Here is a 19,338-nt window from a genome sequence, read left to right on the forward strand (position 1 = left end):
ATGCTGTTTCAGAGTGCGATAGCTGTGCCCAGACTTTACTGAGTGATCTGGAGAAGCTGGATGCCGAATTGGACAGAATCAAGGCTCAGATTGACAATGCCACAGCCAGTGCAACCTCCCAGGACAGGCTGAAGAAGCTGGAAAAGGCCATAGCAGACACCAAGGTACAGTCCTGCACTAAAGAGACAGTGACATCGGCAGAGAGAAAATTAAAGATGCATGATTAATGACATTGGTAGTCATGTTCTTCTCATCAACTTGAACGCTGATGCACACATGCACACTAATGTGGTCGGTTTGTATTATCTTCTTCTCACACAAACACTCACCCGGAGGCAGAAGGAGGGTGTGTTTATCCAAACATTCCAGAGTCCCACTGATAAGCGATCTCGGAGCATTCTGTCCTTGTGGCCTTGTGTGTCAACCACAGTCTGTGGTGTTGACACAAGTTAGAAACGGCGTCATCGATGGTTGAGATTATTACTTGCGGGTGGCTCTTTCGCTCAGGGATTTTAGTCTCTTCATCATTTAACTTAAAGGAGCTACACCATGAATTTAAAAAAGATATTTGATATTTAATATCATATGGTGTATGTCCCTCAAACCTTTTTCAAAAGGTTTGAGCCTAAATCATCACTCAGATATACTCATCCCAAGTCAATTGTCTCTGGCTTATACAGCACTTTCAGCTGCAATACCAAAACGTCCTCTTGGGCAGGGGGGGGCTACTGAGCAATTCTGTCTGTTAATAAATAAAAAAAAAGGAAAAATTCTGTGTTTGAGGTGCCTGTTTCACCCACTTCCGGGGGGCGGAGCCAAAATCCGAGCCCGAAGTATTTGTTCGTAGACCCCCACTTAGGGGGGGTAGAAAAAGTTTCGGAGCGATTCGGGCACTTTTCATTTAACATTGGGTTTGCCATCAATAATGTTTGTGACATCATAAACATTTCCATTCTGAGATCGCCTGTTCAGACACGCCCATTCTGGAAATCCATGAAATGAGAAGGAATGACTGTATTAAAAAAAAAAACATTTTTTTGGGTACAAGAGACACTGGGGACCCCAAAAAATACAAAAAAACAAGAAAAAAGTGATTTTCATGGTGTAGACCCTTTAAGTATTTGATTGATGGGATCTCTGACCTCCTACTTCAGTTTAATCTTCAGCACACGAGTACCTAACTATATTTGCTTTTCTTCCTGTTATTCAGATATTGGTCAACAAATTCCACTCCACCATCAACAACCAGAAGCCCAAGGTTCGTCAGCTGGAGGAAGATGTGCTCACTCTCAAAGATGACATCAATCTCCTTAAAGACAAGGTAGGGTACTGGGACATCCTATACTGACGGCTCTTTGGCTGGATCGCGACAGTGGGGCCAGCCGTATAAACAATGAGTGATGAGCAACACCATTGGTCTGCGGTTGACCTAACAACGAACTAGCCAATCGCAGAGAAATAATCCCTCCATGTGGAGGGATGTCACCATCCAGGCTATGGGGATTCATCTATCCTAATAACTGACCTTTTCTTATCATTTGACGCCTGGGGGTGATGCTACCGTACATTTCTCAAATCTGACCCTTGGTTCCAGTCAGCCTGGATGATCTATTGAACTGGCACAGCCAAACCTCTATGTAGATAACCTGAAAACCTGAACATCACTGACTGATGAAGTTACACCAGCTGAGTGTTGCCACTTCCAGTATCTGTCATTTCAAATTAAAAGATCTCCAATGTTTCATTCACGGCCCAGCCATATACAGTTCTAGGTGTTGACCTTGTCTTGTTCTGTATCAATCATGCGATAACAGTGTGAAAAGGCTTGTGAGGTTTACCAATAAACTTGCCTTTCAGGCAAACCAAAAGGCTGCTGATGCAAAGAAGGCTGTGGCAGATGTGGAAAAAACATATCAGAGAGCGAAGGGTTTGGACTCTGAAATTAAGAACATGCTCAGAAAAATCCAAGGTAATGAAATGATTTCTATTGTAGTATTGACACTGATTACTTATTGCTGTGTTTGCTTCCACTGCTCTAGCCCTTGTTTTTCTCACATATGGATTTTATTAGTTTAACTATTTTATGGCTTTCTATTAATGGCTAACACAGTATGCTGTTTCTTTTGTAATTGCCGATCAATCAAAGACAAAATATTTTCTGTGTGTGAGCAGCCCTGTTGGACCAAATAACGGAGGCAGGCACTAGTGCCAGTGGTGATAGCCAGCTCAATGACGACCTAGCTAAGATGCTGGAGGAGGCTCAGCGCATGGTGAATGAGATGGAGAGACGGAACTTCAACCCGCAGAAGACCGCAGCTGAGAAAGAAAGAGACGAGGCCAAGAAACGTAAGACGATGCTGTCACAGTCAGATTTCACCAAAGCTTTCTACTTTTCGTCTTGATTAGATACAGACACGGTGTCAGTAAGCAGATGTGATCAGTTGAGCTCAAACGAGAGCTGGGATGTCACAACAGGTTCTCGAAATAGCGGTCGCTAACGCACCAAACGCCTCACAGCAGACATTAATGTTACTCTGTGGGTAAACCTTTATTCTATTCTGATCTATTCCTCCCCAGTGCTAGAGTACGTCAAGGCCAATGTGAGTAAGCAGTGTGACCAGAATGAAGCGGCCGCAAAGAAGCTCCGGGGCCTGATAAAGGACTATGAGGCCAAGCTTAAGGACTTGGAGGAGGCTTTGAAAGAGGCTGGAAACGCGGTGAAGAAAGCCAACACCCAGAATGGACTCAATGCACAGGAACTGGAGGATCTACTGGTAATGACACATAAGACACACTATCAATAGAATAGAATATGCACTAGTGCAATATAATGACGTTATCACGTTATGATATTAATGACTGATATGCTCTTTTCAGAAACGCATTGCAGCCTTAAAGAAGGAACGCGATACAGTCAAGGATCAAATTGCCATTGCAGACAAAGAGCTGCAGAATACAAAGGATCTGCTGAAAATGCTGGCCGACAGTCAAAAGGTACAGATGACACATTGAACCTGTAATATGTCTCAATCGACTTGCGCTTATCCTCATAATTATTATTACAGTAAAGAATCACAAATTGTCTTATTTCTTAGTATAAGGCAATGAATGCCTTGAGAGAGTGTTTGTGCTGCGTCGTAAAACAGCTTTGCCTCTTACTCCACACAAGTCAGCCATCAGGTCCGAACACGCCGTCCATTCAGATAATCATCAATGTTTGCGCTCCATATCCTGTGAAGTGATGAGGATGGAATGTCCCCAGTTTATCACACAACACCGAGATTCACCTGGGCTTCTTTTCTGCAGGAATATGAACAGCTGGCCGCACAACTGGATGGCGCCAAGACTGACCTGACCAAGAAGGTCAACGAGATCTCCAAGGCGGCAGCCAAGGAGGACATTGTGAGGAGAGCAGAGGAACATGCTAGGAACCTGACCAAGCTGGCCAAGGACCTCCAGGAGTAGGTTTACCATGCAGACACCGTGTTTCGTCTTATTGTGATCGAGTGATAGATTGGTGGTCTCTTGCTTCTCCTGACTTGGGTTCATTTGGAGGTTTAGGAGCACTTATAGTGCTTAATAACTGTTATTATAGGAGCCAAAGATTTACCAAAAATGCAAAGCTTTCGGAGTAGACAAGTTTTCCCCCATTTTTCCATGTTGCGTATTGACATCTCAGTCAGAATCACGTGTTTACCTGTGTCCTTTGTCCTGTCCGACAGTGCCGTGAGGGACTCCAGTGGTGGTTCTGATGTGCGTGACGCCATGGATGCCATCAACGCCTACAAGAACATCACAGATGCCATCAATGCTGCCGAGGCGGCAGCCAAAGAGGCCAAACGTGCGGCAGACAAGGCCCTGGATGTAAGCTTCTCTACTACACGCACACACAAAACAAACATAACCACGTAAGCCCACAGATAGTGGCCGTTTCAGTGTGATGCATGTCAGCTTGTAGATCTGCTATTATTTTATATTGTTTTTAATACAAAAAAGAAACCGTACATATATTGACATATTTTGATGAATGTCTTACTTTTGCCCAAAATAGGGACGCCAGGGTTAATGTTTAATTTTTTTATTAAATTGTTACATTTTTATATTTTCAACCATAAATATCAAACATATCAGAAGGGAAAGGGAAATGAATGTATTTAATTTAGTCTGTCCTGAAGCAGCGATAAAACATATACCCACTGGCGATAAAAACCCCATCCTCTCCAGCTAATGTAATCCCGAGTAAGAGCTTTTCCAACGCTTTTCCCCCTTTTTAGGACGTCAAGAAAGAGGACCTTGTGAAGAGAGCTCAAGAACTTAAAGACAGCGCCAACGACCTACTGAAGGACGGAAAGGAGGCAAAGACAGCTCTTCAGGGTATTCAGCCATGTCATCTGTTTCAATATCAAATAACAACATATCAAACCTGGGATAGCTCAGTTAAGTAACTCTGGCTTTGCCTCAACAGATGCTGCCGATGACCTCAGTGACCAAAAGAGACGTCTGCAGAACGCGGAGAAGAAGAAGAAAGCCTTGGAGAAGGACCTTCTTAAGGCACAGACAGAATTAAATAGCATCAAAAGAGGTACAGCAAACAACTGTAAGATTAACACATCGACCGCCAGAGGTTAATCTCATAATGTACTCACCAGTGTTTTTGTTGTTTTTTTGTTTTTTTCATGTCGCCATAGATCTTGTTAAAATCCTTAAGATTGAGCCGTACACGGTCTGTTTACATCCGCGACATCCCACTGTATCTCCCAGTGAAAACCACGTGTCAAACGGGGTATCCATGTTGTAGTTAGAGCGGATTACGTTAAACAGTGAAATGCGAGGAGAAAAAACTACAGGAAGAGAATTGAGTTTCAGTTTCGTCTGTAGAACGAGGGCGGACGTGATCGTCAAAACCGGATCCCAAATAATTCAGTTTCCGGTCATCAAACCGGAAACGGAAGTGGATCAAAAAAATTCCGAAAGTGCACCTGGAAATTTTTAGCGCGAAAAGACCGTGGACCGTAGGGCTACGGTCTCGGCGCTTAACAGTTGGATTTAACGGACCGTAGGACTACGTTCTTGGCGGTTAATGTGTTAAAGGGTTTAGCATCGCTTAACTGCTTAACCACTAAAGCCATACTTTATAGGGTGGCCGTACGATGGTGTTGCGTGGCGATAATAGCTGATTTACAAGCTCACAACGTGTGACGATGCGACGCGTTTCGAGCTCGTAGATCTGCTATTTTCGAAAAACGTTAAAAATCTTTGAAAGGTTTCCCCTATAACGATTCCCAAAATAGGGTCGCCATGTTGAAAGTGGTTAACCCATTAACTCATTGAGTGCCATTAATGTGTTTCACGTGTTTTACCGCTATGGTGCAACGTGCCATTAACGTGTTTTGCGTGTTTTTGAAAAAAATAGAAAAAAAAAACAAGATATCATTATCCGAAGATTTGCAGCTCCATCCACTCCTTGTTTAACTTATAACTGAAAAAGGCTGTATCTCGCTTCCTAAGCACTTTCTTTTTACTTAAAAAAAAAATCGCACTGGCCAGAAATAGCCAGAAATAATTCGGGCACTCAATGAGTTAAGACCTGAGGCAATTCTTAAAAAGAATCTAAATTCTACGTTTTTTTTTTAAATAAAAAAATTGCAGATCTACAAGCTCATAGCGCGGCACTCGGTGCCGCGCTATGAGCTTGTATATCAGCTTTTTTTGAATAGCCAAAGAAATCTAAAGTGACACAGATGCGTTCCAGGTCTTAATGGGTTAAGTGTTTGAATGAGTGAGCAAGGTCCAGCGCTTGCAGCTCACCCTGCGTCTCTTCTTTTCCCCGTCTCTGACAACCAGATGACATCGCTGATGTGATCGCCGAAGCCAAGAGGAAGGCATCGTCTGCCAACGACACAGCCAGCAAAACCATGGACGAACTGAAGGGCATCAGAGATGAAATCGAGAAGATCAACATCACTCCCCCGGACTCCAACCTCAGCAGCGTTATGGATGACGTGAACGAGTCAGGTGAGGGCGATGAGGAGAAGATGGCACCTACATAAAAGATCGTCTCCTTTGTTGGAGGCCTGTCTCCCCTACTCAGGGGCTCGTCTCTCTGCAGCAACAGGGACATGGAGCTCCACTTTCTTTTGACTTTCTTTCTGTCGTTCTCTCTTTGCAGTGAAGAACCTGTTGAACACCATCCCATCGCTAGAAAAGAAGATCTCAGAGGTGGAGAACCTCAGCTCTGAGATCTCACCTATCAGCAACATATCAGAGAGCATCCAGAAGATCAAAGAGCTCATTGAACAAGCCCGCGACGCAGCCGACAGGGTAAAGGAAGTGAACATTGTTCAGGAATCCCTTTTGAGCCATTTAGCTTCCATACCATGAACCTTGAACCCAGAACTGAACGATACAATTTTCATTTACCACTCATCTTGTCCATTTCTTCTCTCCAGGTGGTGGTCCCCATGAAATTCTCTGGTAATGGCCATGTGGAGCTGCGCCCCCCGAGGGATTTGGATGATCTGAAGGCCTATACGTCCATGTCTCTGTCCCTGCAGAGAGACGCGCCCCCCAGTAGGGGAGACGGACGCAGACGCAGACAGGCCTCCAACAAAGGAGACATGTTTGTGCTCTACCTCGGCAATAAAGACGTGAGTGAGCGCACCGTACCAAAACACATGACTTCCACACACGTTGGAGTTGACATTTTGCAGCTGGTGTGTTGGGGCATACTTGCGATATCCTAAAATGTACTTCTTTATCTGTTCCAGTCGTCTAAAGACTACATAGGTTTGGCTCTGAGGAACAATGTGCTGTACTGTGTGTACAAATTAAACGGAGTGGAGACTGAGATTAAGTCGGGCGAAACCACCCCCTCTACAACGATACCTGTCTTTGACAAAGTGGATCTAAACAGGTAATCTGTTCAACTGTTCAACAGAATCTGTCATTTAAAAAATTATCTAAATACAAGTACTTGGAAAGGCAATAGCTTGGATGTAATAGCTAAGGATATAACTTGGGTATTTAGTAACATACTGTGTGTATAATATATTCTTTAGAATTTACCAGGATGCAAAACTGATCCTCACCAAGGCCTTCACAACTGGTTCTGAAACTGAAAAGACGGACAGCAAACAGGGACAGGAAACCAAGAACCTTTTGGATCTCAAGTCCAGTGAGGTTGTCTTCTACATCGGAGGCTACCCTGCTGACTTCACTGTGAGCTCATACAGTATAACACAATAACAAAACATACTAAAAGTAAATAGGTAAAAACACCTCATAATAAAAAGAAAAACAGAAACAAAATATTTGTCCAGATCAGATAAAAATAAACAAAAAAAGGTCTTGTAAAAAACATATAATCTCAAAAGAAGCAAAAGCAACACAACATTTGAGTCTAGGGAATAAATAAGAGTTGGACTGCAGAAGGTTAATAGAACACATTGTGTGTTAACAACAACAAGTATAAAGTGACAATGAAGTTAAACAATGAAATCAATAAAAATGTGACTATGATCATCAGAATATGTATTTGCTGGGTGTGCATACATGTGCGCGTCTGCGTGCGTGTGGACACAATGACCTTAGTTCAGTGATGCTTGCAATGAAAATTTATGTTTCACATCTTATGTTCTTCCTCAGCCACCAGAACCGCTCAAACTTCCAAATTATACTGGTTGCATCGAGCTGTTCCGCTTCAACGACCAATCCGCTAGTCTCTACAACTTCCACAAAGCTGTCAACGTCAACCCGGAGCTTCCATGCAAGAGGTACGCTCTTCGAATGAATGGTGCTATTTAATACTTCGTCACCATGGTATCCCACTGTATTTTCCCTGTAATGAAAACATTTATAAATAATAAATAAACTCTCAGAAACCACTTTTGTTTTGCAGTACAGTAGACGGTACAATCTAAATAAGCAGTTGAAGGCTGTCATAGTTTATTTTGCTGACTTTAATCTCACTTCAACCCAGATATATTCCTCCGAATGATGTTGTGTACTTGGAAGGCAATGGATATGGCAGGATGTCTATACCTGGGAAAAAGCCCAAGCCCACCCTCCGAATGTCTCAAAGCATCTCCAGTCACTCTGAGAATGGCCTGCTCATCTACATTGGAAATGAGGTACATTTGTATTTACTACACCTGTGATTTTGTGTCCAAGTATTTCGTGAATTTTATCGAACTGATGGTGCCATGTGAAATAGTTCTGATGTTAATACATTTTCTCTCTTTCACAGCACAAATACTACAGCGTGACAATTGAAAGGGGCTTCATTGTTATCAGAAGTAACTTGCTCCCAGCACCAGTTAAAAGTGACAAAAAGATATTCCCAGCGGTGAGTGTTTGGAGCTCTGTATGTAGTCATTTACAGTAACTTTTCCAGTTGTCTTCACCAATCCAAGCTGGGAAAACTGAGATGAAATGAACTATGTTGATTCAATAACATCTCTCTTCTTTCCTCTCTTCAGAATAAACAACTGCAAGGTTCTCAGGTTCTCGTTGTTATTGAATCAGGCGGGGACAAGGAGATTAAAGTCATTTCGTCACCTGAAGTAGTCGCTGAAGTAGTCGTCAAAGCCAAGGCTGAGTACACCAAAGGAGAATTCTCTGAATACTACCTCGGTGGCGCACCCCTAAACCTGAGGGAAAAGTATGTGATTATCAGCTTTCATCAAAATGTTTGAGGTGTTCGGGTGGTGCAAGGTGTAATGTTCCTGCCCAACACCACAGACCCTAGGGGTTGAAATTCTCTGCGGTGCATCTGGCTTTGCCGGGCGCTCCAACTAACACAAAATCTGTCGCTACATTAGCGACTCCTGCTGGTTGGTTAGGGGGCCTGTTCAGCGGGGAGTGGAACCGAGAGGAATATCTCTTTCCTCCGCATGCGTTATGTCCGGTGAAATTCCTGACTGTGTCAGGTAAAAAGAAACGGACTGGAAGGGCCACACGTATCAGAGGAAACACATGTTCACCTACACCCTCCCTAGTCAACCAACCAGTAGGGGTCAGCAGTGACAAGGGACTAATGTACAGCACAAGGGGGAATTGGCTTAAGAAAAGGGTGGGCATCATATTCATTTGATGTGTATGTGCTTATACAGTAACCTTCATCCCATTCTGCAGAGAATAAATACATTTCTTGTTTTCTCTCACAGAAATAATATTACCGCAATCCCACTGAAAGGATGTGTCAGATCTATCACCATAAACCAAGAATACAAACCCTTTGAAGAGAAAGTGGGCATCAGCAAAGGATGTATACCAGAGTTCCTGGTAAGACATTAACATGCCAATTTGACAGAACTGTTACCTTTTAAGCATATGAACCAAGCTCACAACATGTGAGCTTATAGTTTGACTATTCTTTCTCTATTTGACATACAACGAATATAGGGTTTAAGTGGTTAATTATGTGCTGTTCTACGCTGTGAGGCCTCCCTTCCCACAGTCCAGATGATGTTCCAAGTAATTGCGCTGATGTACCACTTCCATGTCTTTTTTTCAGGCAATTCGTAAAGCAGAGTTCAACTTGGAGAGTTCTCTGTCAGCGAACTTCAGTGGCTTTAGCCTGGCTGGTGATGTTACCGTCTCACTGGGTTTCAAGAGCACAAATGAAAATGGTCTCCTTCTGCAAGAGAGCCAGTCGGTCAGTCCTTCATTTGCATTGTCCTTCAATTTATTTTCTTTGTGTGTTCATACTGTACTGCAAACTATTAATTAGTGATTTGTACGGGATAACAAAACCATGCTTTCCACCCTATATAACATGTAGTTCTATTTTCTCTATTTTCTAGGCCCCTGGAATTGAAATTGCTTTAGAAGGAGGCTATGTGGTCCTGAAGTCCAAAGACAAGGTCTGGAAATCGAAAGAAAAGTACCAGGACGGCCAATGGCATTATTTGACTGCAACCAAAAGAGCTCAGAGGTACAGTACATTAAGACTTATTTCATACAAATACAATATAATTGATGTAGAAGAATCTACATTTTGACCTCAATAAATAGTCAGTGATACATCTATCTATACAATATTATTACTATGCTCATCTTAACAAACAGGATTGAGCTGTATATCGACGATAAGGATGCGGGTCAGCAGCAGAGTTCCAGAGCATACACAGGCACCTCTGGAAGTGGCTCTGTGTTCCTTGGAAAGGACACGTTCAAAGGCTGCCTCTCCAACCTCTACATGAGACGGTAATCTAATTTCCCTTCATGTTATATGGGAAAAAAAACAAGATTTCTGTGGTGCAGATTTCTAATTTCTGTTGTCACATTAAAAAAAAAACTCTTTAACCTTATATTATTGGTCCCCTCCCTTTTTGCTCATTTATTTTGTCATTTAAAAGAGTTTCCATGGTATCTCAAGATATACAATTTTCTTGACTGTTCCCCGCAGGCCAGACAATCTGTTTGTAGCTGAGGACTTGAGCCACTTCCATTCCAATGGAGAAACCCTGTTAGACATATGTACAGGTGACAGACCTCCGCAGTTGATGCTGGACCGCAATTCTAAGAAGGTAATGATATAACCTCATGCCCACACACACACACCGTATAATGTAAGCGTCTTTGGGTACTTAGAAAAGCGCTGTATAAATTTGAGATATCATGTTCAATTAGAATTATAATGTGTTAAACATTCACGTAAACTCATCTGACAGTGGTGACTAATGGAACTAATCTGGAGCACATGATAAACACTGCAGAACAGTGGTTCTCAACGAGAAGAACCACTGCTATCGACATTGATTCACTTTGCCAGCAGGAACAAACAACAATTTTTAAGAGTACTGACCTTGAACCTTTTACAGTAAATTTACAACCTCTTTTGATTTCTTTGGCTATTCAAAAATAGCAGATATACAAGCTCATAGCGCGGCACCGAGTGCCGCGCTACGAGCTTGTAGATCTGCTATTTTAGAAAAATCGTGAATTTTTTTGCAAATCTTTGAATATATTTATTTTTTAAAGCTAACATTTGTAACTCAAATCTTTGCTTCTTGGGATTCTACAAATGTCTTTTTAAATCTCTAACTGTTAAAAAAAAAAACGTATGTTGCTATAATATCAGTGGTTCTTAAAACCTTTTTCATGTCAAGGACCACCCAAAATTATATGTATTTGGCAGCGGACCCTCATCTCAAAATAAAAAATATAGATATTCAAAGATTTGCACATATTTTCACGATTAAAAAAAAAAAGCTCATAGCGCGGCACTCGGTGCCGCGCTATGAGCTTGTATATCTGCTATTTTTGAATAGCCCAAATAAATCTTAAAATGACACAGATGCGTCCCCGGGGTCTTAATGGGTTAATCCCAGTCACGTCTGTTGTAGATCTATTGTTTACAATAACTGTGCTGCTTTGTTTCCAGAGATGAAGAAAGGGATGGATGCCTTAAGGCCTGCAGATATTCATGACAATCTGATTCTGACATGAGAAACATTGTCACTGGAATGGTCACACTTTGTGTCAGCGTTACTGACTTTTGACTTTATTTTTTTGTGTGTTTACCCCTGGATTATTTTTGCATTGATTCATCTCTAATGTATTTAACTGCTTAACATGTTGCATGATCATTAAATAGAATGTTTTGTCACTTGTATACTCCATTGACACACTCCTGTTTTCTCTCAATAATATCAAAACAATGTGATGTGTGAAGAAGTCATGTCTGCTCTCTTTTTTTCATATGACTAACAAAAATGTGTTTCTAACATGTTTCTAACCAGTCGTTCACAAGCACCTCATTTAAAAAAAAAAGTGTCATAAATCTAATGATTCTACTAATTTACAAACACAACTGATTGTAAGCATAGATGTCACCATTACCAACTGAATGGACTAAATTACTAATCAATCACCCAGCCTGATCACCGTATCTTTAACTGTTAGCAATAACCAAGCAATAAGGGGCGGCCATAGCTGGGTGGTTAGTGAGCCCGCCAAGGGAGCCAGAGGCCCTGGTTGCCCCAGGTACGATTCCAGGCCAGGCCAGCAAATGTGTCGATTAAATGAAATTTGTCCCTGAGCAAGACTCTTAACCCCTAATTGCTCACAGGCCCTCATTGGAAACAAGACCGCAAGGACTTTCATGAACGGACCTGTTTAAGGAATTATCCTTATCCTTACCATTGGATATGGAATTCACTACAGGGACTACGTTGATTTTAAAAGAACAGACCTGGAACTATATCAAGCAATGGTTAATTCATACAGTAACAGCATCATGGTTTACTGTGAAAACAGCCTGCATTGATATTTTCATAGAAACAATACAAGAGGCCAAGATGTGTGGACCTTCTCAACATGCATTGTTTCATATTGTTGTTTCTTTCATCTATCGGTCACATAAGCACATAAGATACAACACATTTATTCCATTCCATATTCCATGTTAATACCCAGAATAATCTACCAGGTAATTAGTGACACCTAAATATTGAATTAGAGAGCTTGAATTTGGGACCTTTTCGTTACAGCAATCATTTTCCCACCTGTCTCCTTCCCCTACCTTACCAGCCAATGATAGTCTTTACATGTGTGCAGCAACTTATTCAAATGTGAAACGCAAAAGAATAAATAAAACTCACTTAACCCATTAAGACCTGAGGCCAATTCTACAAATGCCTTCTGAATAAGTAGTTATCTTCAAGATTTTTTTTTAAATGTTCAAAAATAGCAGATGTACAAGAAAGCTGAGCTTGTATATCCACTATTTTTTAATAGCCACTGCTAAAATCTATTATGACACAGATGCTTTCCCGGTTTTAATGGGTTTGACCCTATACACTTCGTCGACTGGTGGTCCCACAGAGGCCTATACTAGGTCCCCTCCTTTTCTTCCCTCTAGACCAAACGTCTTTGCCAAAAAATAACCATAGCAAAGAGAAACTATTATTACTGATTGTTTGCCACAGAATAGGGACGCCAGGGTTCATGTGGTTAAAAGCCAGTGTTTGACTTATGCCTTACAAAAACAAAGTAGACCCACCTTAAAAACTCAAAGCAAAGCAAGATATATATTTCATGCTGTGTAATATGGTGATTGAGGGGTGTAAGACCCACATCCATTCAATGATGTTGGCTATCATGTTATAGACATTATAATAGCCACCAGTGACAAGATGAGCCACAAACACTTGTGGTGGTAACACACTCATGGCTAAAACTGTCTGTTTGCACAAACAAAGGATCTTCGATGTGAAATGACAACCAGATTCCTGTCATCTCATATATCCTTGTTGGGACCTGATTGTGTGGTTACTACCACAAAGGTTTGTGACTCATCTCGTCTCTGATTACTTTCTTGCGGTTGCCAGCACGTCTTCTGACACAGTAAACTATTAATAATGTCTGTGATTTTTATATCCATCTCTTAATCACTTTGAACCTGGTGTCCCTATTTTGGTCATGTCATTATAATATTCAAATAAAAATTAATTTTAAAGCATTTTACAACAACATTTTTAGCTCAGAACGTGCAATGTGACGCATTGTGAGCTAGATTTTTTTTTTTTTTTTTTGGGGCTGGTGGTTAAGAATATCAGAGTACACACAGGAGGTCAGGTGTGTCTGAAATTCCACAGTATGAAAATTCAAATCCCTTAAGATTACTCCCTGGATCCTCCTAGAGAAGAGAAAATTGGGGGTGTAGAAACTAATACATTTAAGTTTCTACATACATTTTACAACTAATATATTTTACATTTACACAAAATAAGAACACCATGAAATCAAATAAAAGTTGTGTTTACTGTAGTTGAAATTGTAGTGCCTGTAGGCACATAAAATAGATAGGAAGCAGATTATATAATTTATAATCTAATAACAAAACTTTGTCCCTGATAGACCATCAATAAGAGGAAGTAGATAAACATATAATATAGATAAACAGGCTCCAATGGAAACCTGTGCTATGGTCTCAGTGGCACTGGCGCAGTAGGTAGATATTAAGGAATCAGAACGTCCCCGGTTCAATCAAGCGAGACACTTCCATAACTTCTCACCCATGCGCTCACCTGAGCAGTGGGTCAAAAAGCAGAAAAAGTATCCCCTCAGGGATCAGTAAATACTTATTATTTTGAATAATATTACTGCTCAGAGCAAATCTCCACACCCAACTCTGTACCTTTCCTTTGATCTTATATACTGTAAGAGATATACAGTATATGCACAGTAGTTTAACATAAATTAATTAACACAACGAAGTAGCACTATGACTATGATGAGAATGGGATCATAGTGTTCATCACTCACTCAGATCTTATGTTTTCTGTAGCACCGGCGAATACTGTATGTCCAACATTCATCATCAGGCTTGGGTTCTGCTACAGGTCTATTTTGGTTTGTAATTGTGGCACTTGACCTTATCGTTCCTTCCCAAGCACATTCATTTTCAGTTACAGGACCTTGCTGGAGAGTCTTGAGGTGGCAGTGGTGGAGATGCAGATCTACAGTACTGTATGTTTTTACTGGTCTTTTATGGTCTTCTTTTTGTGATCTCTTGTCGCTGTCTCTGTTATGTTAGGATGATGTTATGGAGGCAGCCAATGGCAGTCTTTCCATGTGCACCATGCCAGCCCTGGTCCAACATGCCTACCACATGGGCGGTACTGTTAGCAGGCTGACCTACAGACTTCCACCACAAGCCCTGCAGCCCAAGTGTGTAATTTATCTTATTACTCTGCCACATCAAAGCATGCACAAGACACACACACACACACACACACACACACACACACACGTATGCTCCCTCCCTCCCTCACTCACTCACTCACTCAAAGTGATTTGTTTTGATTATTGCCCTAGGCCCCACTTCTCCCTAGATGTCAGGACCCGCTCTCAGGAGGGCCTAATATTCTTCGCTGCCACCAGAGGAGGGCGCACTCACCTTGCTCTGTACCTTTCCAAGGGCAGGATCAGACTGTCTGTAGGCAAACAAAAGGAGATCTTCAATCGTGAGAAGTACAATGACGGGAAATGGCACTCGGTCAGTTTGCTGCTTCACATCACAATAAGACATTATGTTATGAGACACGATGAAAATGATGATCCACGTTATACTATTAGCATTGGATGCCTTTCCGCTTCGAAGAGGCCCAGTTATACTATTCTGAAATGATAAATATATTTAATAAATAAATCCATTTCATATTTTTGTGGTGACCTCCATACCTGCAGGTCATCTTCAGTCTGGAAAAGAAGAAGTTCCGATTGGTCGTAGATGGAATCAGGGCTCAGGATGGTCAGCTGACAAATGATGAAGCCGCATCCATGGACATCTTGTCACCTCTGTACCTGGGCAGTGCCCCTGAGTCCCTTCACAAAGAATTAAAGGTATGACAAATGCCATACAGCCAACGGGCACGCATGCACACACACACACACACACGCACGCACGCACGCACACGCACACGCACACACACACACACACACACACACACACACACACACACACACACACACACACACACACACACACACACACACACACACACACACATTCTTATACAGTGACCTTTTTTTAAAATTTACTTTCAGTGGAAAATCCTCCCAAAGCAAAGTGTGTTTGGCTGTGTCCGCAACTTCAAGATGAATGGCACACCTATGCCAGAGCCGAGCAGCAATAATGGCATTGGCCCCTGCTTTGAGGGACAGACACAGCATGGGGCTTATTTCTCAGGGAAAGGAGCACATGTTGTTATCAGTGAGTACATTACTCAGGCAAACAATGCTGCTCTTTTGGTTGAGACATCAAAGTCATGTTTACTATTGATATGTACAGTCATAAATGATGACAATGATGATGATGATGGCGACAGTTAAAGTGATGATAATGTGTTCACCGTTTGTTACAGATGACTCCTTTGCTGTGGGCTCCAGCTTTGAGCTGCTGTTTGAAGTCCGTCCAAGGAATCTGAATGGACTACTGCTTCATGTGGGAGACTTTAACAGGACCAGAACCACACCCACTATGGACCACCATCTCAGCCTCTACATGCTCAGAGGAGAGGTGAGACCTTTTGGGGATGGGTACAGTGGAATAGTTACCCGCTCGCCAAAAAAGTTTAAATTTCTTGACCCACAGGTTACAGGTCAACCTGCGCATCACTATTTGACCCAACCCGCCCGGCAAAAAAAGTAAACATTTCTTGACCCGCCACGGTTACGGGTCGACCGGCTAATCACTAATACAAATACAGCAGCATTATACAATAAACTATTGTATTGGATGCTAGAGTTTATTTGGTTAACGTTGGGATGTCAGAGTAACATCGAGAAATAAACTGTGTTCATAATAGCCGTTGTACATAATGCTCATAGTTTGGACCTACCCATGTCTACAGGTTGTGGCACAGGTGAAGAATGGAATGAATGAATTCAAAGCGTCAGTCACACCCAAGACCAACCTGTGTGACGGAACTTTCCATAAAATTTCAGGTAAAATGCCCACATTCCCTTTAACGGGACATTATCTACTATAAACTGAGGTTGAGATTATTGACAACATTCATAATAAAAGGTCAATAGTGAGATGAATGATAATCTGTGTGTCTGGTTTTAGTGATCAAGCAGAAAAATGTGGTGCAACTGCATGTGGACACAGTGGACAGTTATAAAATTGGCCCACCATCCTCCATTACCCCTTTGACCAAAGACCCCCTGTATGTTGGTGGAATTCCTGGTAAGTGTTTTTATGAACTGTGGTAAATGATATATGCTTATACTGCATACAGTAGTGAAGTCAGTTTATTTATCATTTACATATCTTCACTACAGTATGCACAATAAGTGTGTGTGTGTGTGTGTGTGTGTGTGTGTGTGTGTGTGTGTGTGTGTGTGTGTGTGTGTGTGTGTGTGTGTGTGTGTGTGTGTGTGTGTGTGTGTGTGTGTGTGTGTGTGTGTGTGGGGGGGGGGGGGGGGGGCTGTGTCTTGTGTGTATGTGATTGTCAGTCACAAGTTTATATTATACAGCAGCCTTTGTTGTTCAGTGCTATATAAGGATAACTCAGGATATCTTGGTGGTATTGCCTCATACCAGGTTTAGTTACTGTCAGTGGCATATTGGGAATACAGAATGAGTTTGAGTATATTACGGTTTAAACACGTGATGTGTTGTCACCAACTATACCATACATTTATTAGCCTAAGTAATTGTATTTATTGATGGCCACCATCTACTCTTCTGAAATAAGCCTCTGCCCTGAGAGTGTAAAAATAGACCCATAACATTTATACACTCTCTGACTCTCCCATTTAAATAAACACGATTTTACTGCGTGAGTGCAATTGGAAAGAAGACAAAAACTGTGTAATACATACAGCAGTGTATTGAATTGAAATTATAACTAGGCTGTGTCATTTTCAGCTACAGAGACGAGCATACTGACCCTCCCAGTCACATCATCCTTTGTGGGCTGTATCCGGGACATGAGGATCAACAATGAGCCTGTCTCCTTTGAGAGGCTGTCTAGGGTGTTTGGTGCAGTCAACCTCAGAGAGTGTTCTGCAGGCTGAGATAAAAGCTCGCCAACAAACGTTGGGACCATGTTCACTGGCCACCATGTGCAATCTGTTAGCAAGACAGAGAATGTGTATGAGTAAGAATGTACATATAATGTTGTGTTTGAATGTACCGTATGTACTTGGAGTGTGCGTGTGTGTGTGTGCGTGCGTGTGCGTGTGCGTGTGCGTGTGTGTGTGCGTGTGTGTGTGCGTGTGTGTGTGTGTGCGCGCGTGCACGTGCGTGCGCGTGCATGAGTGTGTGTGTTTGTTTTCAAAATACTATTTTGTTGCTCTGTATCAGGAAAGAAGAGTGATAAGCTTCTGTATTCAATGTTTCTATATTTATTTTGTGATACAAATTGTTTATTATAATTGCCATTTTACTAACTTCAGATGGTTTACATCAGATCTGGTTTAGAAATGTTTTAGTCCATTGATTTTCTGTCTACAACGTAATGCTACGGGTCCATTTGCTTCCACTTGTACACTCTTGGAGTTAAATTAACATAAATGATTTTACTATATATGAGCAACGCAGCACTTTAAGAAGATGAATGCCATTTGCCATTCGTGATGGTGCTTTCATGTTTAGCAGCATCATTATATGCTGTCTTTGTTCAATTGATTCTCTGGACCCAATAGTTTGTGTTTAAGTTTTGTATTATTTTCCAACCCATGCTATTCATAGCGGTGTTGACTTACCAGTGTCTGACAAGTTCCTTTGAGTTAATGTTCTTACATGAGCATGTATTATTATGCATGTTATAACTGGTTTGAATATAATTGACTCTTTATACAGAACCTTGATATCACATAGTTTTACATGTAGGCTTACTATGTCACTCTGAAATCATATTCTGTGTTTGCACATACATAGAGAAGCTGTGTGTGAATATGAATGTGGTCACGCCAGGGTCATTTAGCCATTTTATTGTTGTATGTATATCTAATTGTCTGTGGATTATAGTCAAACAAATGCCAAATTGTATTATTTAGGTCTATTGTGGGTATTAGTCTCAAAACTCTGAGTGATAATATTGGGACCATTTATTATACAAAGCTTATAGTTAAAGACAGAAAAATCAAATGTATTCTTTTGGATTCACCAGCAAGAGTATACCTCAGAGTTGTGTTCAAATGTGTTAAAAAATGTGTGAGAGAAAATAAGTTTTATTATTCCTGGGTATAGTTTTTCACATGCATTCCTGTTTTGTGACCACTGATGCTTTTAAGAGTTTACATCGTTTATAAATGCTTGTCATTGCCATAAGTTCATTTTGAAACTGTATAAAACACAGCAGATACTGTATGAATTTATACATCATCCTGTTGTACTTTTTGTTGTACATTTTACACACACACACACTAGTGCTGCACGATTAATCGAAAAAAGATCGTGATCTCGATTCAGACACCTATGCGATCTCGATTTTAAATTATGACGATTTTTTTTTTTTTTTTTTTTTTGCTTAATATTTTTATATTTACAAGATAATTGTGTGAGAATCGTGTGAGAATCGTGATCTCAATTCCTATGGAGGAAAATCGTGATTCTCATTTGAGCAAGAATCGTGCAGCCCTAACACACACACACACACACACACACACACACACACACACACACACACACACAACACACACACGCACCTTCCTGTTCTGTTGTACTTTTCTTTACAAAGTTTACATATTCAATTACAATATGTATACATGTATTTCTCTCTCTCTCCCACACACACATTATTAATATTTGCATATATATACATTTTTTACACAAAGTGTGTGTGTGTGTGTGTGTGTGTGTGTAAACTTGTTCTAAAC

At 41.2% G+C, this 19,338-nt stretch overlaps 1 protein-coding gene across 3 annotated transcripts in view; it reads left to right on the forward strand.

The window, feature by feature from the left end:
• The window catches only part of LOC308094376 (laminin subunit alpha-3-like), an 83,323-nt gene extending 64,499 nt beyond the window's left edge, over nucleotides 1-18,824 (forward strand). For 2 of the 3 annotated variants that reach the window (XM_080440992.1, XM_080440993.1), the window contains exons 46-77: nucleotides 13-164; nucleotides 1,211-1,321; nucleotides 1,858-1,969; nucleotides 2,173-2,346; nucleotides 2,578-2,774; nucleotides 2,878-2,994; nucleotides 3,307-3,461; nucleotides 3,723-3,864; nucleotides 4,275-4,374; nucleotides 4,466-4,582; nucleotides 5,845-6,015; nucleotides 6,170-6,321; nucleotides 6,450-6,647; nucleotides 6,768-6,913; nucleotides 7,059-7,218; nucleotides 7,645-7,772; nucleotides 7,979-8,129; nucleotides 8,246-8,344; nucleotides 8,478-8,659; nucleotides 9,165-9,282; nucleotides 9,515-9,655; nucleotides 9,804-9,934; nucleotides 10,069-10,206; nucleotides 10,409-10,529; nucleotides 14,543-14,676; nucleotides 14,824-15,004; nucleotides 15,196-15,351; nucleotides 15,556-15,721; nucleotides 15,873-16,027; nucleotides 16,362-16,455; nucleotides 16,580-16,699; nucleotides 17,384-18,824. In XM_080440992.1, coding sequence (XP_080297118.1) covers nucleotides 13-164; nucleotides 1,211-1,321; nucleotides 1,858-1,969; nucleotides 2,173-2,346; nucleotides 2,578-2,774; nucleotides 2,878-2,994; nucleotides 3,307-3,461; nucleotides 3,723-3,864; nucleotides 4,275-4,374; nucleotides 4,466-4,582; nucleotides 5,845-6,015; nucleotides 6,170-6,321; nucleotides 6,450-6,647; nucleotides 6,768-6,913; nucleotides 7,059-7,218; nucleotides 7,645-7,772; nucleotides 7,979-8,129; nucleotides 8,246-8,344; nucleotides 8,478-8,659; nucleotides 9,165-9,282; nucleotides 9,515-9,655; nucleotides 9,804-9,934; nucleotides 10,069-10,206; nucleotides 10,409-10,529; nucleotides 14,543-14,676; nucleotides 14,824-15,004; nucleotides 15,196-15,351; nucleotides 15,556-15,721; nucleotides 15,873-16,027; nucleotides 16,362-16,455; nucleotides 16,580-16,699; nucleotides 17,384-17,532 — 4,568 coding nt within the window. In that variant the 3' untranslated portion in view covers nucleotides 17,533-18,824. Of the gene's footprint in view, nucleotides 1-12; nucleotides 165-1,210; nucleotides 1,322-1,857; nucleotides 1,970-2,172; nucleotides 2,347-2,577; nucleotides 2,775-2,877; nucleotides 2,995-3,306; nucleotides 3,462-3,722; nucleotides 3,865-4,274; nucleotides 4,375-4,465; nucleotides 4,583-5,844; nucleotides 6,016-6,169; nucleotides 6,322-6,449; nucleotides 6,648-6,767; nucleotides 6,914-7,058; nucleotides 7,219-7,644; nucleotides 7,773-7,978; nucleotides 8,130-8,245; nucleotides 8,345-8,477; nucleotides 8,660-9,164; nucleotides 9,283-9,514; nucleotides 9,656-9,803; nucleotides 9,935-10,068; nucleotides 10,207-10,408; nucleotides 10,530-11,386; nucleotides 11,680-14,542; nucleotides 14,677-14,823; nucleotides 15,005-15,195; nucleotides 15,352-15,555; nucleotides 15,722-15,872; nucleotides 16,028-16,361; nucleotides 16,456-16,579; nucleotides 16,700-17,383 lie in introns of those variants that run through there. The other variant, XM_080440994.1, reaches the window with a different exon arrangement.
• Nucleotides 18,825-19,338: the final 514 nt, after the last annotated feature.

This window comes from Gymnoscopelus braueri (genome assembly GCF_963280865.1).
Source record: "Gymnoscopelus braueri genome assembly, chromosome: 10".
Taxonomy (NCBI): Eukaryota; Metazoa; Chordata; class Actinopteri; order Myctophiformes; family Myctophidae; genus Gymnoscopelus; species Gymnoscopelus braueri.